The sequence below is a fragment of the Magnolia sinica genome, chromosome 18, assembly GCF_029962835.1.
Source record: "Magnolia sinica isolate HGM2019 chromosome 18, MsV1, whole genome shotgun sequence".
Classification (NCBI taxonomy): domain Eukaryota; kingdom Viridiplantae; phylum Streptophyta; class Magnoliopsida; order Magnoliales; family Magnoliaceae; genus Magnolia; species Magnolia sinica.
The window spans coordinates 8,262,485-8,289,302 of record NC_080590.1 but is presented as its reverse complement, the minus strand read 5'-3'; the positions used below and the strand labels follow the sequence as shown (position 1 = coordinate 8,289,302).

The 26,818-nt window shown below is 38.5% G+C and overlaps 1 protein-coding gene across 3 annotated transcripts in view; it reads left to right on the top strand.

Moving 5' to 3' along the window:
• The window catches only part of LOC131232749 (protein NRT1/ PTR FAMILY 7.3-like), a 46,074-nt gene extending 20,972 nt beyond the window's left edge, over nt 1-25,102 (top strand). The window contains exons 1-5 of one of the 3 annotated variants that reach the window (XM_058229218.1): nt 18,454-18,572; nt 19,063-19,216; nt 21,676-21,893; nt 22,482-23,044; nt 23,593-25,102. In XM_058229218.1, coding sequence (XP_058085201.1) covers nt 18,546-18,572; nt 19,063-19,216; nt 21,676-21,893; nt 22,482-23,044; nt 23,593-24,466 — 1,836 coding nt within the window. In that variant the 5' untranslated portion in view covers nt 18,454-18,545 and the 3' untranslated portion in view covers nt 24,467-25,102. Of the gene's footprint in view, nt 1-18,453; nt 18,573-19,062; nt 19,217-21,675; nt 21,894-22,481; nt 23,045-23,592 lie in introns of those variants that run through there. The other 2 variants (XM_058229219.1, XM_058229220.1) reach the window with 2 other exon arrangements.
• The last annotated feature ends 1,716 nt before the right edge of the window (nt 25,103-26,818 follow it).

The window sequence follows — 26,818 nt, the reverse complement described above, 5'->3', positions numbered from 1 at the left end:
GTGAAAAAACCCTAACTGGGTTTCCTTTTTGATATAGGATTGTTAGTGGTCCACGTCACTCAGTTGTTTTCTTATCATCCCACCTAGCCTAGACATCTTTGGATATCATAGGCTATTTTCATGTCTCTTACCAGTGTCTGTGGAGATCCATAAATTTGATAGGATCAATCTCGTTGGACCCGGATCGAGACTCAATCCAGTGGTTCTCATCCGTTCCGATGTTGGTCATATTCTTGAATCTTTGTAATCATCATGAAACCATTGAACATTTCTGAAAAGATTTATTATTTTCGAAAGATTCTGAGAGATGACTTTATTGAGTATATTTAGATTTATGATAAGATCATTACATCGGTGGGTCTTTTATAAATTTTTCGAGCATACAACCTCGATTGCATGTGCTACATGAATCAGGGTTGTGTCATTCATCACTCCATCTTTTCTAAAGGCATGCATACGGTTTTGCATCTCTTTACTTTTGGTAAGTGGCCTCTCCAAATGACATAGGGTAAAAGATATTATCTTGCGCAAGTATAATTTCATCATTATTAAGCATGCAATGCTGACACATAGTGACATCTTATTAATACATAAGAGTGCGTGAAAAAAAAAAGAAAAAAAAAGCTGTAAATAGTAACGTCAAGATTTTTTTTTTAGTAGGTACAATGTCTTTTCGATGCAAATTGGTTGCGTCACATAAACTTAATATGACGCCAAGATCATAGTTGAGTTCTGCATAGTTTATTTACTTTTAATCATTAAAAAATGACCCTAGTATCTACTTATTTTATAAAGGCCCGTTTCTATGGAAACTAGGCATCCACACAAGCAGAGGACACTCAAAAGCGACGACCAATTGAAGAGACTTATAGTGTGCTGATGAGTTGTATGCTTTTCAGCTTTTTCTTGCGACCTATTTCTCGTAACATTTTTACGGGAAGTGGGGCATATTAAAAACATGGATACCGAGGGTGATGGTTCGTACACATGCACTCAGATGATGTATTTTTGACATACGTCCAACGATGCTAAACAGAACAAATTATGAAACTCACTTCAGATGGATCATTTGACCTAAAATTACAGTGGAATGATGTCCCTCCTCACTGATTTGATGGCATCTAACGGACGGTTAAAAAGGAAAATTGTCAAAGGTACGATTTCAACAAACGATATTTACTTATAAGATGTTAGGGTCATTTTATCAAGGGCCTTGGGAGGCCATGACCTATTCACATTCGGTCCTGGGGTTTGGATGGTTCAATTGAGTTAGATGATGCCATGTGTAATGTTTTCTGTGCGTGTTCACCTAACCATCATAATCTCCCAGTGCATGAAATAACTCCCGTGAAGTAGGTCTGTTAGTGATGAGTGGGACCGGATTAGGTGCGGTCCCGGCTTCACCCTAGATGGTGCGGCCTTTACGATTGGGCCCACCTTGATGTATATATAATTCTAAATCCACTCCGTCCATCCATTTTTTACATATCCTTTAGATTGTGGTTCCAAAAACTAAGTATATCCAAGTCTCAATGGAACACACCGTAGGAAAAATTGGTGATTGACCATAAAAACTTCCTGAGAGCCACAAATTTTGGATCAAGCTGAAATTTGTTTTTTTCCCTTCACAGAAGCTTTTGTGACCTTATAACAGGTTGGATGGCAAATAAACATTACAGTAGTTCTTAGGAAGTTTTTAATGGTGAGGTGTTCAATAAACACTATTTCCTTATAATACCGTCCACTTGAGATTTGGATATGCTATATTTTTGGGTTCATGCCCTAAATAATCTGATAAAAGGGATGGACCGTATGGATGTAGATTACATCCATCAAGGTGGGCCGCACTGTCTTGGGTGAGACCTGGGCGCACCTAATTGCTCCTTTGAGGAGCCACGGTCCAAAGATTTTAAAAAAACAACAAAAACAATGAGAGGGAGAGAGAAAAGAAAAGGAAGAAAGAAAAAAAAATGTTATCACAATATTCCCCGTGAATTCCGATTTCCCCAGACAATGCCTCCCCTGGGTGAAATGCAGGCAGTGAGGCAAATGCAGGCAGGTGCTTTTAAAGGAACCAAATTATTGAAATGTTTAAAATTTTTTATTTTCTTTAAAAGCAATAAAATTGAGAATTATAGAGCCCACATTCCCTTTTCTACGCATGATATTCAACCAATCTAATTTTTTATTTTCTTTAAAAAAACAATAAAATTTGTAGAGCCCACCTTACCTTATTTATGACATTCAGGAGTCTAACTTATGTACCTGGACATGAAGATATGTTGCAAAAAATATTGATTTTATAAAAATATATTTTACAATAAATATAATATAATATATAAAAGTGTTTGAAAAACACCTTTTTGTGAGTTTTAGGAATAGTCCCACATTGGAAAAAGAAGAGAAGAAAAAATGGTTTATATGAGAGTGGTGTAGTATTATAATACTTATCCACATGGTCCAAATGAGAATGGAACTTGCACTATTTCAGTGCATAGCACTGGAACACCCACGCGCGTGCACTCGGGCACGGGCTCGATGCGAGGGCGTGGGCATGTGAGACAGTGTGGCTGTAGAGGCGCTAGTAGCGCAATATAGAGAGAGCTGGAAAAAAGAGTTGTTGCAGCACATCTGTAACAGCTGTGCCATTAGTGCAGGGTCCAGCTGTAACTGCTGCATGGCTAACCCAACAGGTAGAAAACGGGTAGTTGCTGTCTCACAATAGTCAATATGCAGCAGCTTAATGGCTTATGCACAACAGTCAGAAAACGATCATAAGCCTATATAATTAACAAGGCCTGGATGGGTTTCCAAATCATCTCACCACACTCCACCAATACCAATACGAATCAAAGCATCTCCTCTCCTACAGACCAAAATATCAGCAATATAGCAAGGATTAATCAGAACTATTGTTTGGAAAAAAAAAGACCAACGGTGTGGTTTAGAACAATTCAACTGAACCAGTGGCTCAAAAACTGACCAGTGCAATGGTCTAAATCACTAATTCTAGTCTCTTCTCTTTTCTCTTTCAGGATTTTTCTTTTATTGTAATTCTGCCAGATAGTGTATACAAGAGTTCCATTTAGTGGGCCTTCGTGTTTGCTGAACGCAGACGCACACCAAGCTCATCGTATCCTAGAAGTGGTTTGCCTGTAACCTATTATCATACTCAATTCGCTTGAGTAGGAACAAATAACGCTTTAAGGACAACGCTTCAGACGTGCTTCAGCCTGTCCTTAGTTCAGATCATCTTGATTTTTCGGTTTCCATATTTCACAGAAATATTTTATTGTGTATAATTTTCAACAATCTTAAAGCGTTATTTGATGAAAGCCGACAGTGTTTCATCCATTAAGTTGATGAATTAGGACTTGATACGTCTTAATCGATTCGATGGAACCAATTTTACGAGATGACAAGACAAGATGAAATTTCTTCTTACAGCACTAAAGATCTACTACATATTAGATCTAAATCTGCAAGTACTACTTGAAGCATCCGACAAAGACATACCTGAACAGGTGGCTGCCGGAACCAAACGAGCTAAAGACGAACTCTTGTGTTGATGACACATTCTAAACGCGCTCTCCGACCGCCTGTACGATCTATATCAACAGACATCATTAGCAAAGAAGATCTGGACCGCTCTGAAGTTCAAATACAAGGTTAAAGAAGAAGGAACCAACAAATTTCTCATCGCCAGGTATTTTGACTTCAACATGGTAGATAACAAACCGCTGCTGCCCCAAATCCAAGAACTGCAGCTAATAGTAAACAAAATCAAAGCCATCAAAATTGATCTTCCTGAATCATTCCAAGTCGGGGCTATAATCGCTAAATTGCCACCGATGTGGAAAGATTATAGAAAGAAGTTGCTGCATAAAACTGAGGACTAGACACTGAAACAAATCTAGAAACACCTCAAAATTGAGGAAGAATCTTGTAACCGCGACAGAAAGAATGATAACGGGAATACCTCGTCCAAGGTACATGCAGTAGAGAATACTAATAACAATAATCCCGAGAAGGACAATTCCCTGAAACCCAATAAAGAAAAATTCAAGAAAAACACCCAAAAGAAGAATAGAAAGTTTAAAAGACCATGCCATGTTTGTAGAAAAATCGGGTACTATACTCGAGTATACCGATATCGCAAATATAAAAAAGAGGCAAGTGTAGTAGAAGAAGGCGATATTGTGGCTATGATCACTGAGGTGAATACCATCCAAGGCAAAGTTCAAGGTTGGTGGTATGATACTGCCGTTACAGTATATGTGTGCTACGACAAATCAGCCTTCAAAACCTATGAGGAATTGATCGATGGTCAAGAAGTCCAAATGGGTAATGAAGTCCGATCGAAGGTTGTCGACAAAGGAACTGTCGAACTGATATTCACCTCTGGGAAGAAAGTGATTCTAACTAATGTACTGCACGTCCCAGACATGAAGCAAAACTTAGTTTCTGGAGATTTTCTGGGTAAACCAAGCATAAGGGTGGTGTACGAGTCAGGAAAACTGATTCTGTCTAAGAATGAGAATTTTGTCAGAAAGGGATATGCTTGTAACGGGATAGTTAAGTTTTCTCTAAATGAAAGTAGACTAGCCCATATAGGGTATAGTACCTTGAAGTTCATGGCTAAGAATGGTTTAATCTTATACACATATAAGAATGGTTTAATCTTATACACATATAATGAAACAAATAAATGTGAAGTGTGCGTACGATCCAAAATGACGAAGAAACCTTTTCCAAGTATTGAAAGATTGTCTCAAATATTGGATCTTGTGTACAATGATATCTGTGAGTTAAACGAGATTCTTACTCGTGGAAGTAAACGGTACTTCATAACCTTTATAGATGATTGTTTTAGATATGTATATGTTTATCTATTAAAGAGCAAAGATGAAACATTGAATATGTTTAAAATATATAAAACAGAAGTAAAGAATCAACTAAATAAGAAAATAAAAATTCTCTGTAGCGATAGAGGGGGAGAATACTTCTCCAATGAATTCGATAACTTCTGTGAAGAACATGGACTAATACATCAATGTACTGTTCCATATACACATCAATAAAACAGAATAGCTGAAAGGAAGAATAGAACATTAGTAAAGATAGTCAACTCAATGCTGATAAGAGCAAAGTTGCCACTAAGTCTATGAGATGAGGCACTACCTGCAGTGTGCCATATTGTAAACAAAATTCCATCTAAAAAATATAAAATATCTCCATAAGAAACATGGAGAGGTAGAAAACCTAACCTAGGATATTTAAAAGTGTGGAGGTGTCTTACATACTGCAGAACTCCTAATCCAAAAATAACTAAGTTAGGACCAAGAGCTATTAAGTGCGTCTTCGTAGGGTATGCACAAAATAGTAAAGCTTATAGACTTCTAGATATAGAATCTAATATAATAATAGAATCAAGAGACATTAAATTCTTTGGGAACTCATTATTCTTGGAGTCAAATGATAATGAAATCCAAACTCCTAATAGAGAACCAGATAGCACAGCTTAACAGATAGTGGAAACTCCTGTTGAACCTCGTAGGAGTCAAATGAAAAGAATAAAGAAGAGTTTAGGAGATGACTACATAGACTCACAACACATCATTTTCCATCTTGTAGAAAGAGATAGAGAAAATGTTATAAGAAAAATACCTATAGTAATGACTATAGAAGATGATCCTAAAATATATAAAGATGTTGTATCCTCTATGAAATCCATACTGTCAAATCAAACATGTGAACTAATAAACTTACCTCCAGGTTCTAGACCCATAGGTTGTAAGTAGGTATCTAGGAAGAAATATCACACTGATGGGATTATCCAAACCTTTAAAGCTCGACTAGTAGCTAAGGATTTTAGATAAAAAGAAGGGACAGACTACTTTGACACATACTCTCCTGTAGTTAGGATAACATCCATTAGGATATTATTTGCACTAACTTTCATACATCATCTTTACATCCATCAAATGGATGTAAAGACCGGATTCCTGAATGGTGACCTCAATGAAGAGGTATACATGGAATAACCTAAAGGTTTCGTTCTACCAGGAAATAAAAACAAAGAATGTAGATTAGTCAAATCTTTGTGTGGATTAAAACAAGAACCAAAACAATGGCATGAGAAGTTTGATTCTAAAATACTATCTTATGGTTTCATGCATAATGTAGCTGACAAATACATAAATTCTAAAGTATATGGTAGTTGTATTATTATTATTTGTTTGTATGTTGATGACATGTTAATAATAAGTAATAAAATGGAAGGTGTAACTGAAACAAAGAGGTTTTTATTTTCCGTATTCAAAATAAAGGATCTTAGATAAGTTGATACCATCCTACGTATCAAAGTTAAAAAATATTGTGGGGGTTATGCTCTGTGTCAATCTCATTATATTGAGAAGATACTACACAAGTTTAACCATCTAAAGATAAAATAAGCAAAGACCCCATTTGATCCAAATATCAAGCTAAAAGAGAATAACGAAAGAACAGTTGCACAATTAGAATATGTGAGTACTATAGAGAGTCTTATGTATACTATGCAATGCACTAGACCTGATATCGTATATGGTGTGAGTAAACTTAGTAGGTTTACTAGTAACCCCAGTACTGAATACTAGAATGTAATCGGTAGAGTCCCTGGTTACTTAAAAGCAACCAAAGACTTAGGACTATTTTATTCAGAATTTTCTGCTGTATTGGAAGGATATACTGATGTGAGCTGGATATCGAGTGCAGGAGACAACAAGTCTACTATAGGGTGGGTATTCACCTTAAGAGGTGTAGATGTATCTTGGAGATCCAAGAAACAAACTTACATAATGCACTTGACTATGGAGTTTGAATTTATAGCCCTGTCTGCAACAAGCAAAGAGGCTGAGTGGCTAAGAGATCTTCTATTAGAAATCTCTTTCTGTGTAAAGCCTATATCGTTATGTCACTACATTGTGATAGCGAAGCCACATTAGCTAGAGCCTATAGTGGCACATATAATGGTGAAATCAAGTAATAACTTAGCAGACCCTTTCACTAAATCTCTATCCAGAGAGGTAGTAAAGGGATAGAGATTTAGTAAAGGCAACATCTAGACCCTTTCACTAAACCTTTACCGAGAGAGGTAGTAAATGCTACATGTAGAGGGATGGGGTTGAAACTCTTCAACTAAAATTCCACCAGTGATGGTAACCCAACCTAAAATCAGAAAATCTCTAATTTTGGGTTTAATGGGTAAAAACAAGTCACTAATATGTGAAAAATTTCAACATTAAATTATAAAACCTCATTCATAACAGATAAGTGCTGAGTGTTACGAGAGAGAGTTGAGTCTTAGAACTATTAATGAATTCCAGTCTAAAGGACAAGTGTCTTATAGTAACGAAGACACTGGAAGGATTTCACTTATATGAACATAGAGATGGTGCCGTCTCTCATGAGAGTTAAAAGTTTTCTCTTAGGATCGTTCACGAATTAGGATAAGCACATGACCATTAATTGTGCTAAGCAAGATTGTGAGAACTCTAACAAACACATAACGAATACGTGTGTGGTTTCTCCAACTCTATTATCTAGGAATAATTGATTCAACGCTACGGCTACCAGTTATTTCGATAGAGTTTAAGATACTTATACTAAGGGAAGATTAAAATTGAAAGATATCTTTCTTTATGCATATAAGCTGATTATTCTGTCAGAAATATTTTATCAAGAAAATATATTTTAAAAAAATCAAGTGGGGGGATTGTTACAAAAAATATTGATTTTATAAAAATATATTTTAAAATAAATATAATATAATATATAAAAGTATTTGAAAAACACCTTTTTGTGAGTTTTGGGAATAGTCCTACATTTGAAAAAGAAGAGAAGAAAAAGTGGTTTATATGAGAGTGGTGGAGTATTATAATACTTACCCACATGGTCCAAAGGAGAATGGAACTTGCGTGTTCCAATGCGTAGCACTGGAAAACCCACACGCGCGCACTCGGGCTTGGGCACGGGCACGGGCTCAGGCTCGATCACAGTCACGGTCACGGGCTCGATGCGATGGCGTGTGAGGCAGTGTGGTTGTAGAGGCGCTAGTGGCGCACTTTGTACTTCGCACATCCGCATCGTGTCGCAGAGGGTTGCTCCTTCGCGACCTTGAGCGAACCGGAGTGAGACGTGTGTGAGTCACGGTGCAACTAAGTCGCTTAGGAGGATGGATGGCTGGACGAAATCTAGAGGACTGAGTGAGAGTCCCTCTGAATATATAGAGAGCTGGAAAGAAGAGCTATTATAGCAGATCTATAACAGTTGTGCCATTAGTACAGGATCCAGCTGTAACTGCTATATGGCTAGCCCAACAGCTAGAAAATGACTAGCTGTTGTCTCACAACATTTAGCATGCAACAGCTTAATGGCTCATGTACAACAGTCAGAAAACGGCCATAAAACAGCTAATTTTCTCCAACAGATAGAAAACGGTCATGGGATTTTTTTTCCCTAGACCTTGACCCCCACCCACCATAGCCTATATAAACAAGGCCTGGATGGGTTTCCAAACCATCTCACTATACTCCACCAATACCAATACGAATCAAAGCATCTCCTCTCCTATAGACCAAAATATCAACAATATAATAAGGATTAATCAGAACCATTGCTTGAAGAAAAGACCAACGGTGTGGTCTAGAACGGTTCAACTGAACCAGTGGCTGAAGAACTAACCAGTGCAGTGGTCTAAATCACTAATTCTAGTCTCTTCTCTTTTCTCTTTTGGGATTTTTCTTTTATTGTAATTCTGTCAGATAGTGTGTACAAGAGTTCCATTTGGTGGGCTTTCGTGTTTGCTGAATGCAAACCCACACCAGGCTCGTCGTATCCTAGAAGCAGTTTGCCTGTAACCTATCAGCATACTCAATTCGCTTGAGTAAGGGCAAATAATGCTTTAAGGACAGCGTTTCAGACGTGCTTCAGCCTGTCCTTAGTTCAGATCATCTTGATTTTTCGATTTCCATAGAACATGATCACCATGACAAAAAATAAAAAACGTGGAACACACATCTGTTCAATCTTTTGGATGTCATATACATGCCAATTGTACTACAATTCTGACTTAACACTTAAAAAAGTTATCTTTTGGTAATTTCACACCTTCAAAAGAAAAACATGAAAGTATTTTATGGTAAAATTTGAATTATTGAGTGATTTTTCTATTAAATAACTCACAAAATATCTCCTTTCCGCTTACTTCTTATTGAGCCATTTACATGATTTTTAATAGAAAAAAAAAATGAATCAGCCACCATGTTAGACAGATATTGTTTAAAAAGAGGTAAGGAATTTTTTAAAACAAAAACAAACAAACAGTTTATATGGTAATACGAATCATCAAAATAAAAACAAAAAAGGGTTAAGAAGCAGGTAAAAAAAAAAGTGGCTATTGTAGGTTTCTTTTTATAACAATGGGCTCAGGGTACGATGGAATTAAGGTTTTATCATCTTTTCTCCAAAATTTAGTTTTATGGCTTGAGATCACTTTTTACTTTTTTATAGGACAAAAATCTCATGTAAAAAGGAATTATGGGTCCCACTAAACCGTTAATGAGTCCATTCCTTAGTTGATCTGATCCGTTCATTTTAATTAGACAGTCATGAACTATAGAAGAGTGTTTTCTAGTTTTTGAAGAGACGCTCTTTGTGGCCCATAATGGCATTAACATTGTTTGTTAATTCTAAACTATTTTTTTCAATGTGATTTATCTGTGATGAATTTTACCCTCAAACTTTGGTCGTTGACATAAAATTAAAACATATTTCGTATGGACAGGCTAGATTTACTTCACAACAAGCAAATAGGCCCCATATTTCGTTTATTTTTTTCATAAGAGGAGACCACACGAAAGGTTGAAGTTTCCATGATAGTTAGTAATTGTATAGAGTCCACCACACTCTTTAAGGGATTAGACAATCTCTAGGGAAGCTCCGGTGTAGCTCAGTATAATCTTTGGGCAAAAAATGAGGGTTTTTAAAGTTTGCGTCCACACTCTCCAACACAGGTGTTTTTTTTTTTTCTTGGATATGAATGGTGGAGTATGTGAAAGGGAGAAGATTGTGGTGGTGCCTCTTTATGGTAGGTATATCTCATTTTCATAGTAGGTTTATTTTTAAAACCCGAGCAATGTGGATCGCCAATATTTCCTATCGATCGTCGATGTACACCATGGATCATGGATATTCACTATGGATTACTGATGTGCATCGTGAATCATCCATATTAACATTGGATCGATAATGTGTATCATGGATAGTTGATATTCACTTTGGATTGTCGATGTGCACTGTGGATAGCTGATATTCATTGTGGATATCGTTGATGTGCATCGGGACCACATGGATTGTTGATACTCACTATGGATCGCTAATATTCACTTGCATCAAATGCGTTGAAAACCCTTCGACTTCTAAACACAGTTGTTGGAAGATGAAAAGATTGACATCAAGAATCAAAGCGTCATCATGCAGTCATTATTTTGCTTATATATGCTTTCTAACCATCAAGCCTTCTTAATCCCATCATTTTAATTTTCTAATATTCTTATAAAAATTAATCTCTTTTGCTATAGCTTTCGATGTTCCTCACGGGACCATTACTTTTGTGATTTCTCTCTTTAAGTAATTAGATTTGTTGACTTTGTGTCTTGTATAAATGGATGGAGAGATTACGTCACGTCTCCAAGAATTCCGACCCTTTGAAACTGCTGACCCTTTTACATAGGAAATAGCCATCATTTTACGACTGGTTCAAGCCATTCTTGAAAAATTTTATGAGGCTCGATATTTTTACATTTTGATGACACAACAACTTCATACTCATTAAGCTTGTCAAGAACATCTTAAACAAATGTAGAAAGATAATAACGCCGCCTAAACCACTATTCATGCCCTCCATATGGATTACCATAATGTCATGTACTCTGCCCAACAACTCTTTAGGCTTGTACTCACATTGAGATATCAAATTAGAGGAAAATGCCATCTTATAGAACTAGAAGATCATCTTCATGAAATCAGAATTCGACTTCGACCAGCTAGACATGTAGCACTAACGGACGAAACTTTGGAAGAGGCTGAAATAGTCTTAGCCAGGGAACAAAAGCTCCTTGTGACAATACTTACCCTTTATGAACAAGAAAAGGTCAAAATAGTTTTGTGGATGGAGATTTATTTAGGACCACTGTAATCATGGCTGACTGCTCCTCTTAATATGAGTTCATGTAAAATTGACTAACTTAAAATATTAAGATGTCTTTTCTTTTATATATGTAGTCTTCTGACCATCCTCTATACATGTTTTATCTTTTTCATTTAAAAAAAATACTAATTTTCAACCTTTTTGTTTTATTTAACAACATATTTTGTCTTTTAATATTATGCCCCACCTTGTAATACTTTATGGATGTGATGTAACACACTAATTTTTGTAATGGAAGAATGTTGTAATGAATAAATGTTGGAATGAAAGAATGTTATGATGGAAGAATGTTAAGATGGAAGAATGGTATAATAAATGAATATCGTAGTGGATGAATGTTGTATCGTGAATTGTCGATATTCACTGTGGAACACTAATACTCATTGTGGACCGTCGATATTTTCACTCTATATCGTCAATAATCACTATGGATCATTGATAGAGTTGTACATAAGCCGAACCGAGTAGAGCTTAGCACAACTCTGCTCGATTCGGCCAATAACCTACCCGAGCTTGAGTTTGGCTCGACTTAGTCCTCAAGCCTGACCAGGCAGCTTGGCTCGATCTTGTCAATGACTTAATCCAGCTCAAGCCAAGTTTGAGCTTGAGCTTTCGAGCCAAGTTCGAGTTTGAGCTTTTGATTCAAGCATTTTCTTTTTTAGGTTTTATACAAGTGAACCCTTTTTTATATTATATATAATATAATATATAATATATAATATATTAATTAATTTATATATATATATATATGTATAATCTTATATAATTAAGTTATAACTTAAGCCAAACTAAGTCGAGTTTAGGCTGAGCTTCCAGTCAAGTCGAGTTGAACTTGAGCTAACTCGAGCTCGACTTGAAATTCTTTCGAGCTCAAAAAATCAATTCGGCTTAACCTGAACCTAGGTTTTTAGTTGAGCCGAGTCGAGTTTATTCGAGCAAAGCCGAGCGAGTTAACCGAGCTGGCTCGGTTTGTGTCTAACTCTAGTAAAATCCCATGAAAATGATTATAACTCCCTCGTTACATGTCTGATTGGGATGATTTTATGCACGTTGGATAGATAATATAATGAAAATTCAAATGGCATTGGAATCATCTCATTTGAACATCATTTGATATGCCTAAAGTGGGCCTAAAGTTTATCATGATTGTAGCCGTCGATCCCACGAAACAGTCATAACTCTCTCATTATATGTTCGATTGGGGTGATCTTATTCTTGATGGAAAGATAATTTGATGAAACCTCAAATGCTTTTAAAATCATATTATTTGTTCACCATTTGATAGCCTAAAAATGAGCCTAAAGTTCATAAAACATTGTTGTCGACTATCTATTTTTGGTGCTCACACAAAATTATTGTCGGCAATCCCCTTTTGGGATATCATATAGTATTCAAATGAGATGATTCCAAATCCATTTAAAAGTTCATCAAATTATCTTTATAACGAGCACAAGATAACCTTAATCTGACATGTAATGAGGGAATTATGATCATTTTTGTAGGATTTGCGATTCATAATCATAATAAACCGTGAGCCCAATTTTGGGCTATCAAATGATGTGTAAATGAAAAAATTTCAAAACTAATTGAAGGTTCATCGAATTATCTTTCCAATGAGTACAAGATCACCCAATCGTACATGTAACAAGGGATAGTTATAAGCATTTTCGTGGGATCAATAACTCATTGTGAATATCGGTAATCCTTAATGAGTATCGAGGATGCACGATAAAACATTCATCTATTTTAACATTCATTCATTACACCATCTTTCATCACAACATATTTTCATTACAAAATTCATCCATTACAACATTTATCCATTCCAATATTCATCGCATTCATTCATTACAACATTATTTCATTACACTTTTCTTTTATTATAAAGATACATCCATTACTTTATTCTTCCACACCCTTCTCTTTTCACAAACTCTCACCATTCATACCTAACCAAATTAAAAAATAACTACAAAGGAAACCACCGCACCCTCTTCCCTTTCACAAATTTCGAACATTGATTTTTATTTTTATTTAAAAAAAATAAAAATAATAAAAACAAACAAACATAACATAACATACAAAAGAATATACATTTCGCCATTATAACTTCTATGTCAAATATTGTGGCTGGGGAACTTATAAAAATAATATTAAAAAAAAAAAAAAAACCCTCGTTTTCGGCCTAAAGATCGAGTGTGTTGTGCTTGACGGATCTTCACTTTAATGGAGATTCAGCACTTGGTGTGGTTCACTCCTGTGGAAAAAAAAAATGAAGGAAAATGCCAAATGACCTTCCTGTAACAAGCCCCACCATAAAAATCCATCTAAAATCTTTCGTAAAGACTATTGGCTTGTCGTGAAGTGCATCCAACCCATCAAAATGAAAGAGATTTTAATTGTGTCATGAGCCAAAGTTTGAGAATAAAACTCATCACGGGTAGACTGTATTAGAGGAAGCAGTTTTGAACTAACGAAGAACATTAATACTATTATGGGTTACAGAGAGCATCACTTCAAAAACTGAAAAACTTCCTTTTGTTATTCATGACTATCCAATTAAATTGAACGGATCAGATTAGCCAAGAAATTGGCCCATTCATGATTTAGTGGGACTCATAATCTCCTTTTCGAAAAGCCATTTTATCTTTTGAGGAAAGCTATCGCTATACAAGTGAGCAGCTGGTAGAGAAGCATTTTTATCCTATTAAAAAAAAAGAAAAAAAAAAAAGTAAAAAGTGCCATCATGGCTAAAAACAAAATAAGGCTTGTAGAATAGAGGTCAAAACCTTACTTCTATCATAACCCGAGGACACTATGGTAAAAAAAATTTAAAAAAATTTAAAAAAATTTTAAAAATTTTAAAAAATTAAAAATTACAAAAAAAAAAAAAAAAAAAACCTCCTTTACTCTTTACTAATAAGTTGGTTTGACACTCGTTTGATACTCTAGCGGAGGGACCAAACAAACAAAAAAAACAAAACAAAAAACAAAAAATGGGTATTGGACGTAGAAGTGAGTTGATTAGAGTTGTACACAAGTCGAGCCGAGCCGAGTGTTACCCAGCTCGTGCTCGGCTCACATTGCCCGAGTCCCAACTTGTACCCGGCTCGACTCGACTCGACCTTTGAGCTCTGATGCTCAGCTCGTGCTCGGCTCGTCCGAGTTCGAGCAGAGTTTTCGAGTCGAGTTCGAGTTACCGGGCAAGCTACGGTAGGAACAACAGACACTATGCAGGGTAAGGATGAGCAGCAGGGACGACCAGCGGCAGAGACGAGTTGCGGCACCGGACGAGCGACAAGGATGATCTGTGGCACTGGACAGGGGCACCAAGCAGGGCAGGGACGACCAACACCAGACAAATCAATGTGTGTGTGTGTGAGAGAGAGAGAGAGAGAAGAGGGAGCGTGTGTGTGTGTGTGAGAGAGAGAGAGAGAAAGAGAGAGAGAGAGAGAGAGAGAGAGAGAGAGAGCACCGGACGATCGTTGTGGCCACGAAAAAGGTCACCGGACAGGTGAGGGAAGAAGAAGGATAGTTGGACAAGGCGATCGAGCGGCTGGGACGGCCAATGGGAGAGAGGGGAACGAGTGTTGGACGTTGAACAAGCGTTGGGATGGGCCAATTGGCCGATTGGATGGTTGAGAGATGGTAGGGACTTAGGGTTTTTTTTTCGGGAAGGGTTGGGGTTTTTTGTTTTGAACGAGCAAGGAAGGGCTTAGGGTTTTTTGAATGGGCACTGAGAGAGGGTAGCTTAGGGTTCTTTGTTTTGGGGTATATATACCCCTAGTTGAGTACCATAGTTGAGTACCGAGTCGAGTCAATTTCGAGTACTATTCAAGTCGAGCCGAGTCGATCAGGGTCAAGCTTGTGCTCTGGCTCAAACTCAAATCGAGCACCAAAAATCAATTCGTGCTTGGCTCAAACTCATTTCGAGCCGAGTCGAGTGAGTTACCGAACAAACTCCGCTAGTGTACAGCTCCAGAGTTGATACTCCAGCGGTGGGTCCTGCTCCATTAGGAAGCACTTGGAATTGCTCGCATGGCATGCATGTAACTCAAGTTAAACCATCTAAACCGCTGTAACCACCGTATACAGGTTGCAGGCCTAGAATCAGATTTTTGGGGCTATCTGGACGTCTCATTAATGAAAATTTAGTTGTTGTTCAAACCATTGACCACTTTTCATTTTAACCATCGATTTAGATGCCTGACCATCCACCAATTAGGACGTCATACCAGTGGATAGTTTGTTGTTGGCAGGCCAATTAAAGTTGAGTCCCACAATTTCAACGGCCAAAAAGTTTGAACCAAGCGTACCGAGTACAAGTTTCTGCCCATTTTACACTATTTTTTTCTCAATAAGATTAATGAGTGAAATAAATTCAACGAACAAAAGTCAGAGCTATCCAATCAATTTGATTTTAAGCAATAACTCATCTAGATGATGAACGTGATGTGGACGGTTCGGATTGAAGCACATGTATGCAAGTATACCGTATGCATGCATGTGAATCGGGTATGATACCATATATAAATAAACAATAAACGCGAGTTCGAGTTTGGAGGAAGGGGCTGCTATGTATTGATAAGTCGTGTGTGAGTGGAATACGAGCACCTGCTTCTCACAACTACAAGAAAGTCCAAAATCTATGATTTTTTAGTCTTACCTACCATGAGGAGAGGTCTTTCAAATCTTATCAATATCAAAATGACGTGTTCTGTTAGCTTTAATCCGATCCGTTCATCAGAAGTGCCACCTCTAGGATGGGTTGCTGCAAGAAACCAGATTACTTGAGTGGTTTGGATCATCCAACCGATCTAATTTTTGGGCAGTGACCTATGTAAGTGGAGGCGGGTCAAATTTTAAGCGGATGACCGTCGCTTCATCCACTTGGTAAAGGTTAACAAATTAAAAAAACTAAGTTCATGTCTTCCTTCCTATCTATCTACCTAACAGCATACTACACACTCATTTCCACTCGCATCCATACATGTGTTGAGCATCCGATCCATGCATCTGATGGGCCCATTTGTGATAATTGATAACCGTGAATAGCGTGAATAGATGCGCGCCAGACGTAGCATATTGTTCTTCTTATGTAAAATTACATCCTCTCTTTTCCCCCAAGTTAGCGACCTACAAAAGAAAGATGAGCTGTGGACGGCCGTAGGATGTTTAGATGCGAAGAAGTATTAAAACCAGGGAAGGACACGGTTTGGCTAGTGACTCCAACACCAGCCAGCTAGCTGCTGTCAAAACTCCGTGGGCATGATGTATCTGTTTTATCCACGCAGTCCATCCATTCTTCCAGCTCATTTCAGGGCATGAACCCAAAGATGAGGCAAATGCAAATCTCAGATGGACCACACCACAGGAAAACAGTGTTAACTGCATGTCCACCATTAAAAACTTTCTAGATCCCACTGTAATGTTTATTTATAATCCAAATTGTTGATAAGGTCACACAAACCTAAAGGGAAAACACAAATATCAGCTTGATCTAATGCTTTTGTGGCTCCTAAAATGTTTTCAACAGTAAGCTTTCAATCTCCACTTTTTCCTGTGATGAGGTCCACCTAAGATTTGGATCTGCCTCATTTTTTTGGCTCTTGCAAAAAGATGAGCTCGCAAAATGGATGGATGGCATTATACATAATGGTGGGGCGCACAGACGTGCTGGTGTTGGGATCAGTAGCAAAACCAAGTTTGCCAGCTGCATGCAAAAGTTGAAAGATGAGGTGTAGATGGATGGATGGGTAGATGGACCTCACTTACGTCCAAATCTTGGGTGCACTGTGGATTTAACATGGCCCTTAAATTAGATAAACAGATTCCTGTTAACCATCCATTTGTTGAAAATTTCTGAAGTTTGGATGATTAAATTGAAAATTTTACTTGCAAAAACAAAGTTTCTTTAACTTTTTACGTCATGTTCCACCAACAGTGGGGCCCATAATCTCATTGCACGTGTACCACGCGTAGGTTGCTCTATTAGAGTGGGATCCAGCTTGCCGGATTGCACGCGTACAACAGTTGGAGAGAGAGAGAGAGACCAAATGCAAATTGACGAACCAAAGTTAGAGAACGGAAGCTACTGGAAGGATGATAATTTCTGAAGTTGTTTCTTAGATAATAATATCTGAAATCCAACCTTTCCGACTAAAGCTGAAATCCTTGCCATTGATCCAAAGGAGTAGAGTGCACCCTATGCTCTCCATGGAATACTCCATGTTTCATGGAATCCTATTCTGTGTTTATTCCAAAGACTCCTATGTTAGCTCAGCCCCATTTTGAAAATGGATGTGGCACATCCTCCTTACACGTGGCAATGGTGTCTAAACTATCCTGACCATCCAAATTGTGGGTCCCATTGAGCATATCTCTAAAATAACGATGCCGTTATCATCATTGGATTTGTCACACGTGTATAAAATAAATGAGTGGATAAGAAGAATTTACTAACCGTGGAAGTGCTACACAATTGTGTGGCCTACCTAATAATCTGATCGACCTGATGTTTAATCCTCTAAGCTTACCAAGATTGGACTGCATGATGAACAGCTTCGATCTTGCACATGTATTCATTGATTCCACCAACACGTATGAGACAAGTGCACTTGAGCGAGTTTACTCAAAAAATAAAAAGGAGATTATCAGTGCCAAAAAAAATCCATCTCCATCCACAATATTAGTCAGATGCCAGAGTACAATTTACATTATTTTACTTTTTTACACGCACCCACACCACATGAACTCACGTACACATCCACACCAGATGGGTACTCGATACCTATCTCCGTATTGAAACAGGCTCTGTCTACCGTTGAGTCATGGAACGGGACCTAGCGTACACCTATAACGTGAAAAGAGTGCTCTTTCTTTTCTTTAATCTTCCTTTTCTTTGTGGGCAACTAAGGCATGGAACAATTGGATCATAAGAACTGCCAAACTTTCAAACTGTAGCAAACCCAACAAAGGTAATCTGGATATCATGTGAAAGTGACCCCTTCACATTCAATGCATGCGCACGCCAAAAAGGCCGTATCTGCCACCCAAATGCATCCAACATTGCTTTGGATGAACTGTCCATGTGGGACCCATCCCTTTCCTCTTCCTAAAATCAGAATCGTCCATCCAATCTCTCCACTCCTATATATAGCCCCTCATGCTCATCTTTTTGCTCCAATTCACTCTCCCTGCCCTCTCCCAACTCTTCCATACTTGCCCCATCCATCATATATTCTTTGCATTTGGCATATTGATTGCCAAAGGTGAAGCTCTTCGAGAGCATCAAATGGCTAGCATTGAGGAATATAAAACGGTTAGTGATGGCTTCCAAGCCCTTGGCATACTCTTCTTCTGTACTATCATGAGGTTTATTTTATTATTTTTAACCTATTGAAATACTCTCTTTTTCATTCCCTGGGTCTTGTTTGGATATGTGCAAGCAAATTGAATTGCCAACGTTAAGTTATTGATCTTTTCTAATATTCATAATGAGGAAGTAGCTTATATACTTATCTTTCTGAGACCAGAACCTCAATAAGATTACTAACGAAATACAATTTAGTCACTTAGTACACTTCATCAGAACAAAAATTGCTATTCAACTAGTTTGTGCATCCAAACACACCCACTTGTGTTTGATCTCCACTTTTTTTTACAAACATTGTAGTTTTGAATTTGGGTCTTCATGAAATTGAATTCATTGGTGTGCAGTGGGCCACCCACTAGCGATTGATTACGCATTATAGACATGTTAGATTTATGTCTACAATGCTACAAGTCATGATTTAGTGGCTTTGAAACAGGAGAAGATAAGCGATTTTAGAGAAATGGAAGGTAGAAACAACAAAGCGGTGCAAGAGGAAGAGGAATGTACGCTGGATGGGTCCATTGATCGACATGGACGTCCAGCAATCAAAGGAAAGAGTGGAGGATGGCAAGCTGGATTTCTAATACTTGGTAATTTCTAAACAACCTAACACAATATAGTGGTAATTTGTGATGGTTTTTTTATGCATGCACTGCTTTTCAACTTTGGCTATTAGAATGGTCCACTTTTTTATTGTTTCAATACTGTAAAGTAGTAAAAGATGGTGAAAATATCATTTCTAATCAAGACACTATATTCTTCCTCCTATTGCATATCTTTTCTTTGTTTATTTGATTTTATTTTCTTATTTATTTATTTATTGGAACAAGAATATCATGAAGTTTTGCCCAACAAAGATGTATCCCATTTGAAGAATTTTCTTCATAAAAGCTGTTTTACTGGTTTTTAGTACCATGATTTTAGGAGTACATTGCACATCATGTCGGCTGCGTGAAGAACTTTACTCTCTTTTTTATTTCTTTTTCCTTTTCTTTTTTTAAGGGTGCGTTGGGTTGCACTAAATATCATAAAATATCATGATATATGGTGCATCCAAACGCAAACTTAATAATTTTCAAAAGCTTGTAGTTTCAAAACTGAAAAAGAACCAGCAGTTTTTACCAAGAAATATTAACAATAATAATAAGTATGCAATAGTTACTACAGTAAGATTGGCTATTAGTTTGTACAAGTGGGGCTGTGGTTCGGTGATCTAAACCGTTGATGAGCTGAGATCCACTGTTCAATGTAAAAACACCAAACATCTACAAGTTGGAGATTCTTTCTGCCAGATCTTTCGAATATTTAATGTGCAGATTTGCTGTATTTTCTTCCTTAGCCGTTTATTTTAATCGAATATTTCTGGGAGTCGTTTGGTACAGCTACCCATCCAATGAGGGAACAATCATTTCCATGGTTTGGATCACTTAACCATGGTCCAGCGACCATCCAGATCTTTGGAAAATTTTAATCTGCAGATTTTCTGTATTGTCTTTCTTAGCCGTTTATTTTAATGGAATATTTCAGGGAGATTTTAGTCCAGCAACCATCGAATGTGGGATCAATCATTTCAATGGTTTGGATCACTTAACCATATGTCCAATATGTAGAATCTGAAAACCAAACTGCTCTGTACAAACTACGGGCCCGAGTACTGTATTAATATACAAAAGAATTAAATTAAAAAAAAAAAAGGTTAAAATGAAAGTACGTGTTCATGTGTTAATCATAGAATCCCGCACGACAATGAGACAAACGGGATCTTATGACGTTTGCTACTTCCACACACATGCAGAGCTCTGAACATCCACCCTCATGCGCACGTGCTAACATGGAACACGTGTGTGAAATACGTGCATTCCATCAGGTTGGGAATTATGGTCAACTCAAAAATGGTTAATTTCACTCCTCAGAACGCCACGATTTATCAAGTATACCGACGGTCAAAAGAGTTTTTGTTAGTGCTTTGGCCCACCCGAGGTATAAATAAATTAAATCTTGGGGCTAGAAGATTTAAAGAGTGTAGAACATTTGATAGAAAGATCTGATCCTGCACTTATCTTCCATATTGGCACGTGTGTGCCATCGTGTGGATGGGCGGGCTCTCGCATGCGTGTTTAGCAAACCTCTCGATACAAGTATCTAGCTATCACGTATGTCTAGCTTATCAAGCGAGGTAAAAAAAAAAAACCCTTATTTAGCATATTATCTACCCACGCTGAAATGATCGATGGCAATTCTCATATAGTAGAGCTGCTGTGGGTCCACATGGTGTGTGTACCATCCAACCCGTCGAACAGGCGGATCCAACTATCAGGTTGGTATGTCCCAAAAAATCAGGCAGATCTCATGAGCCGGACAGCTACCTCATAGCGAATGATGGACTACCACCCAAAATCCTACCAAATTAATTTAGGACACACTGTAGTGTGTGTATGGCATCCAACCCACCTAACTAGGTCCACCCAACGTGTAAAATGGGAGACCTGGAAAATCACGCAAGATCAAATCATCAGGTGGACCAATCATCATGGTCGGACCCACATATTACATATTGTACAGGTTGCATGGCATAAACACACTACATGGCCTTGCAACCGTTGGAGTCACTCCATGTGATCATTTCCCGTCCAGATATATTATGTGGCAAAACATATTTAACATCCGGACCGTGATAGCTATATATGGATTCCATCAATAGCTATCAGACCGTTCATCTTCTAGGCCCTGCAATAGATTGTCATGGACAAGATTTAAAATAAATAAATTATAAAAAAATAAAAAAATAAAAAAACCACAACAATTGGACCCATGGGTTTTTTTTTTTTTTGTTGGGAACGGTCCATTTAAGGTGATGCCAATTGATGAACGGCACGGATCTCATACATGTCCACCGTGCCCACACCAACAGAGTCCACGGTAATCTAGATATAATCGTCTGTCATGTAAGTTCGGAGATAATAAAATCTGGAAATTAATTCAATCCATTATCAAAGGCATGCATACATGATGCTGATTTATTGTTGTGGTATGATGGATGGATGGACAGTAAATCAAGGGCTGGCAACTCTTGCATTCTTCGGAGTGGGAGTGAATCTGGTACTGTTTTTAACGAGGGTCCTACAGCAAAACAACGCTGAAGCAGCAAACAACGTGAGCAAATGGACAGGAACAGTATATATATTCTCTCTGGTGGGTGCTTTTGTCAGCGACTCTTACTGGGGCAGATACAAGACATGTGCCATTTTTCAAGTCATCTTTGTGCTTGTAAGTGGACCATTAATCACATGTACCAATATATCATCAAAGTTAGACTTATCATCATGTAACTAGAAGGCAGGTACCTGATGGGCCCGGTCCAATTTTAATTAATGGGTCCAGATACGGTCTACCCGACCGTCTAAAAAGCGGGACGGGTTCGGGTACACCATATGGGACCAGGTTAAATATGGGTTGGGTCCGGTCGGATCTAGGTCGGCTCCAGTTAATTCTAGTAGTAATATAATATTATATTAAATATCTGTCAATTATGCTGACAATGAAAAGAGATCTGCTAAGTCAGGAGCATGCAAGATAGCCTGTTTCAGCAGGCATGTGTCAAAGTGGCACACGTATGTTCGTACTAATCCATCCATTCATATGAGCCTGACCATGTAAACTTAAACAAAGCCCATAAACCCAATGGATACTTGAAGCTGATTAGATCCGACAAAAGGACCCGAACATAAAGAGCCCGGGTCCAAGAATTCTGGGACTGGACGAGTTTGATCATGCATGTAGTGGGCCTATACAACGGCACATTAATAAAAGCTACGTAACCTTATTTTTTGCTGGCTGTTTGTTGATGGATGGCAGGGATTGGTTTTGTTGTCCATATCATCACATGCTTTCCTGCTCAAACCTGCTGGATGCGGGGACAGGCAATCTCTATGTGGGTCCCACTCCACCGTAGAGAAGGGAGTGTTCTATCTGTCTATCTACCTGATTGCCCTTGGGAATGGAGGGTATCAGCCGTCCATTGCTACCTTTGGGGCTGATCAGTTTGATGAGGAGGATCCCCAAGAAGGGCTCTCAAAGGTGGCCTTTTTCAGCTATTTCTACCTGGCTTTGAACCTTGGCTCCCTCTTTTCAAACACCATCTTGGACTATTTTGAGGACAATGGAATGTGGGCCCTCGGATTTTGGGCGTCCAGTGGATCTGCCTTCGTGGCATTGGTGCTATTTCTTTGTGGTACGCCAAGGTATAGACACTTCAAGCCAGGTGGCAACCCCTTGCCCAGGGTTTGCAGGGTAGCTGTTGCCGCAGCGAAGAAATGGAGGGTTGAGATGCCGCCACGTATAGAGGACCTACATGAAGTTGATGGGAAAGAATGTGCAATCAATGGGGGTAGAAAGATACACCATACAAAGGAATTCAAGTAAGATACTACTCAATACTCATGTACAACATTCATATGCTTAACAGGTCCACTGAAATATGGTGCAACTCATTTCCAACTTCATATGGTGCAACAATGTATCTGGACCGTTCATTTGGTCCACCTCACCCTTCATGCGCTATATATCCAAAGGAAATTGCTACCATTTAATTCACACTCACACACACACACACATATATAGAGAGAGAGAGAGAGAGAGAGAGAGAGAGAGAGAGAGAGATCAAAATAACTCTTGAGTAACCTGGGAAATAAATATTTGGGTCCACAGCATGAATGGCCCACCTTGATGATTTCCTGATTGAGCCTGATCTAGCTTGTCCATTATTTGAAGTTGAGCGATAGGATGGCTATGATAATCCAATCAATGTGATATTGGAATGGAGGCCATGAAGAGTAGGCTAGACCAAGTGAATGGTCCAGATCCATGATCAAACTGTTCACATGTCCAATACATCAGATCATTCCACAAATGGTCAATCCTATTTAACAATGATTATATCTGACGTTACATGTTTCATTATCTTCAGATTCTTGGACAGAGCTGCAGTGATCACAGCCAAGGATTACATCACACATGACAAAGCTCTTCCCTACAACCCATGGCGCCTTTGCACCATAACCCAAGTAGAAGAAGTGAAATGCATACTCAGACTCCTCCCCATTTGGCTATGCACCATACTCTACTCAGTTGTATTCACCCAAATGGCCTCCCTCTTCGTCGAACAAGGCGCTGTTATGAAAACAACCATCTCCAATTTCCACATCCCTCCCGCCAGCATGTCGTCATTTGACATCCTCAGCGTAGCGGGTTTCATCCTCTTCTACCGCCGGTTCCTCAACCCCCTCGTGCGTCGACTGAACAAGAAGGACCCAAAAGGGCTAACCGAGCTCCAACGGATGGGTGTCGGTCTAGTTATCGCTATTATGGCAATGGTTGCCGCCGGGATCGTGGAGATTTACAGACTAAAATACAAAATTGGTGATTGCTACAGGTGCAAGAGTCCTAGTTCTTTGAGTATACTGTGGCAGATACCACAGTATGCGCTGATTGGAGCTTCTGAGGTGTTTATGTATGTGGGCCAGCTAGAGTTCTTCAATGAGCAGGCCCCAGATGGGTTGAAGAGCTTTGGGAGTGCTCTTTGCATGACTTCCATTTCCTTGGGTAACTATGTTAGTAGCTTGCTAGTGACCATAGTCATGGAAATCACTGCAAAGGATGATAGACCTGGTTGGATTCCTGGGAACCTTAACAAGGGTCACATGGACAGGTTTTATTTCCTCTTGGCAGCTTTGACCACTGTCGACTTTGCCATCTACGTGGCATGCGCTAAGTGGTACAGGTGTATCAAGTTAGAGAAGAAGTGTATCGACCACAATGAGGAGGAGATTGACAGGGTATAGGAGTTTTGATGGGCTCATATTAACATTGGTGGGTCTCACTTGTTGGGTTCAATCCTAATTGAGATTAATGGATGGTTTAGTGAGATAATCTTAATCAAGTTAATAATTACATAGATGCATGTAAGTGGGGCTCACCCACTCACCTATGAGAATGTATGTAAGTGGGGCCTACTCACCCACCCACGTTGTCATTACTCTTTTAGATTATTCTCCACCCATCACCGCGTACATAGTGGAGTTAATGGTTTTGATCCTATCTAGAAGAAATGACTTTTGAGTTTGCCATTTTTCAAATAGTTGATGGTAAGGATGAAAATAACATTGGCTTTTGGATGGTTGGAATTGATTGATAAAAAGAGAAGAAGACAGATCCAAAGCTCTCTTTTAGGCTTCTTTTTATATTCTCATTTACTATTATATACATATGAGAAATTGTTTCAAAATAAAATCATGTACATCATTTTCTTAGCAGAAGTGGACAACTATATGTGAGTCATTTTCCATTACAAACTAGTCTGGGATCTATGAAAATGGACAGTTCATCTTCTCTCTATCTTGTTGGTTTGTGATTGATGTGGTGGTATACTTCATTTTTACACTTTGCTTAAAAGGTGTGTAATTTGGAATACAAAACTAGCAAAAAAGGCTCCCCATTGCCAATTAAATGAGTGCTCAAAAAGAAGAAATGTGGAAAGGCTATTAGCTTCCCATTGCAAAAGGGACAAAAGGTTCACCTAATGTGTAGGACAGTGCAACTAAATTTTCTAATTAAAAAGTTTCTTGGAGCTTTGAAAAAAGGGAAGTTTGGTATGCCTAGACGCATGTACAAGTTGAGACAACACGGGTGAAAAAGCACAACATCTGAGACGTTCATCAGGTGGATCCAACGGTGAAGATGTTCTCACCTAAAAATCAGGCTGGTCCACTGGACCACAACGTTTGAAACAGGTAAACAGCTTAAAATACTTCAGCTTGTGAGAGGAACATTTGATTTTTAGACTATATGTACTTGTTTTGTGTGCCGATCAGATTCCTCGCCCAAAGCATCGCGAGACAATGTGCCATCATGACACTCTGTAGAGGCATGTGCACGAGGGACGCGGATTGCGTCCTACCCCGGCCCGTCTCCAGCTGGGAACGGGCAGCAGCTTTGAGTGGCCACCATGATGTATGAGTCTTATCCACACCGTCCATTCATTTTTTCATATCATTTTACAGTATTAGGCCAAAAATGAGGTAGATCCAAGTTCAAGCGGACTACACGATGGGGATTAAACTCTTACCGTTGAAAACTTCTTGGAGGCCACAGAAGTTTTGGATGGAGCTGATATTTTTATTTTATCTTCATCCAGGTCTATGTAACTTTATGAATAGATTGGATGGAAAATAAACATCACGCTGGGCCCTAGAAAAGTTTCAAGAGAATCATTATCACTGCCGCTTCCTGTGGTGTGGTCCACTTAATACTTGGATCTGCCTCTTTTTTGCTTAAAACATAAAATGATACTAAGAAATGGATGGACGGTGTGGATAAGACCCATACATCACGTTAGCCACTCAAAGCTGCTGCCCCTTCCCAGCTGGAGAGGGGCGGAGGTAGGACGCAGTCGGCGTCCTCGCATGAGATACTTCATGCACTCGTGTGATTTGGCTGGGCCCTTTTGGGCCGACGGGAGGAAGAAATTTTTAGCCAGTGCATTTGGCTGGACGCGGATTGAGTAGTGAAGCCCAAGCCAACCTCCAGCTATGGTGAAATGACGTGGCCTGATTTGATTGGCACACTATGCATGTTCCGTAAATGCTATCAGAAAGTCCGGTAGCACACCACGCATTCGGCTTCGGCACGTAAGCGGATTGCGTAACTTAGTACGCTGAGTAAACTCCGTGGTGTACACCGTGATTTATGTATTATATCCGGTCTGTCCATCTACTTTACCAGATCATTTTAAGACTTTTTTTCTTTTTTTCTTTTTTTCTTTTCTTTTTTTTTTTTTAAAAAAAAAATTTTACACACACCCCACACACTCACGCTGGTGGAATTTCACCACCTATGGGTACTCGAGCCCTTGACATATCTAAATCTCAATTGGACCACACCACAGACGTGATTTCTAAATCATTTTACGACTCTAGACAAAAGGTGAAACATATCTAAATCTCAATTGGACCACACCACAGGAAATAGTGTGATTTGAATGTCTACCATTGAAAAATTATGAAAGGTCACAGAAGTTTTTTATCAGGCTGATATTTGTTTTTTCCATTTATCCATGTCTAATTTTTGATAAGGATAATATTTAATTTTTGCCTTTATTCATTTCTTTGTGATTTTATGAATAAGTTGGATGACAA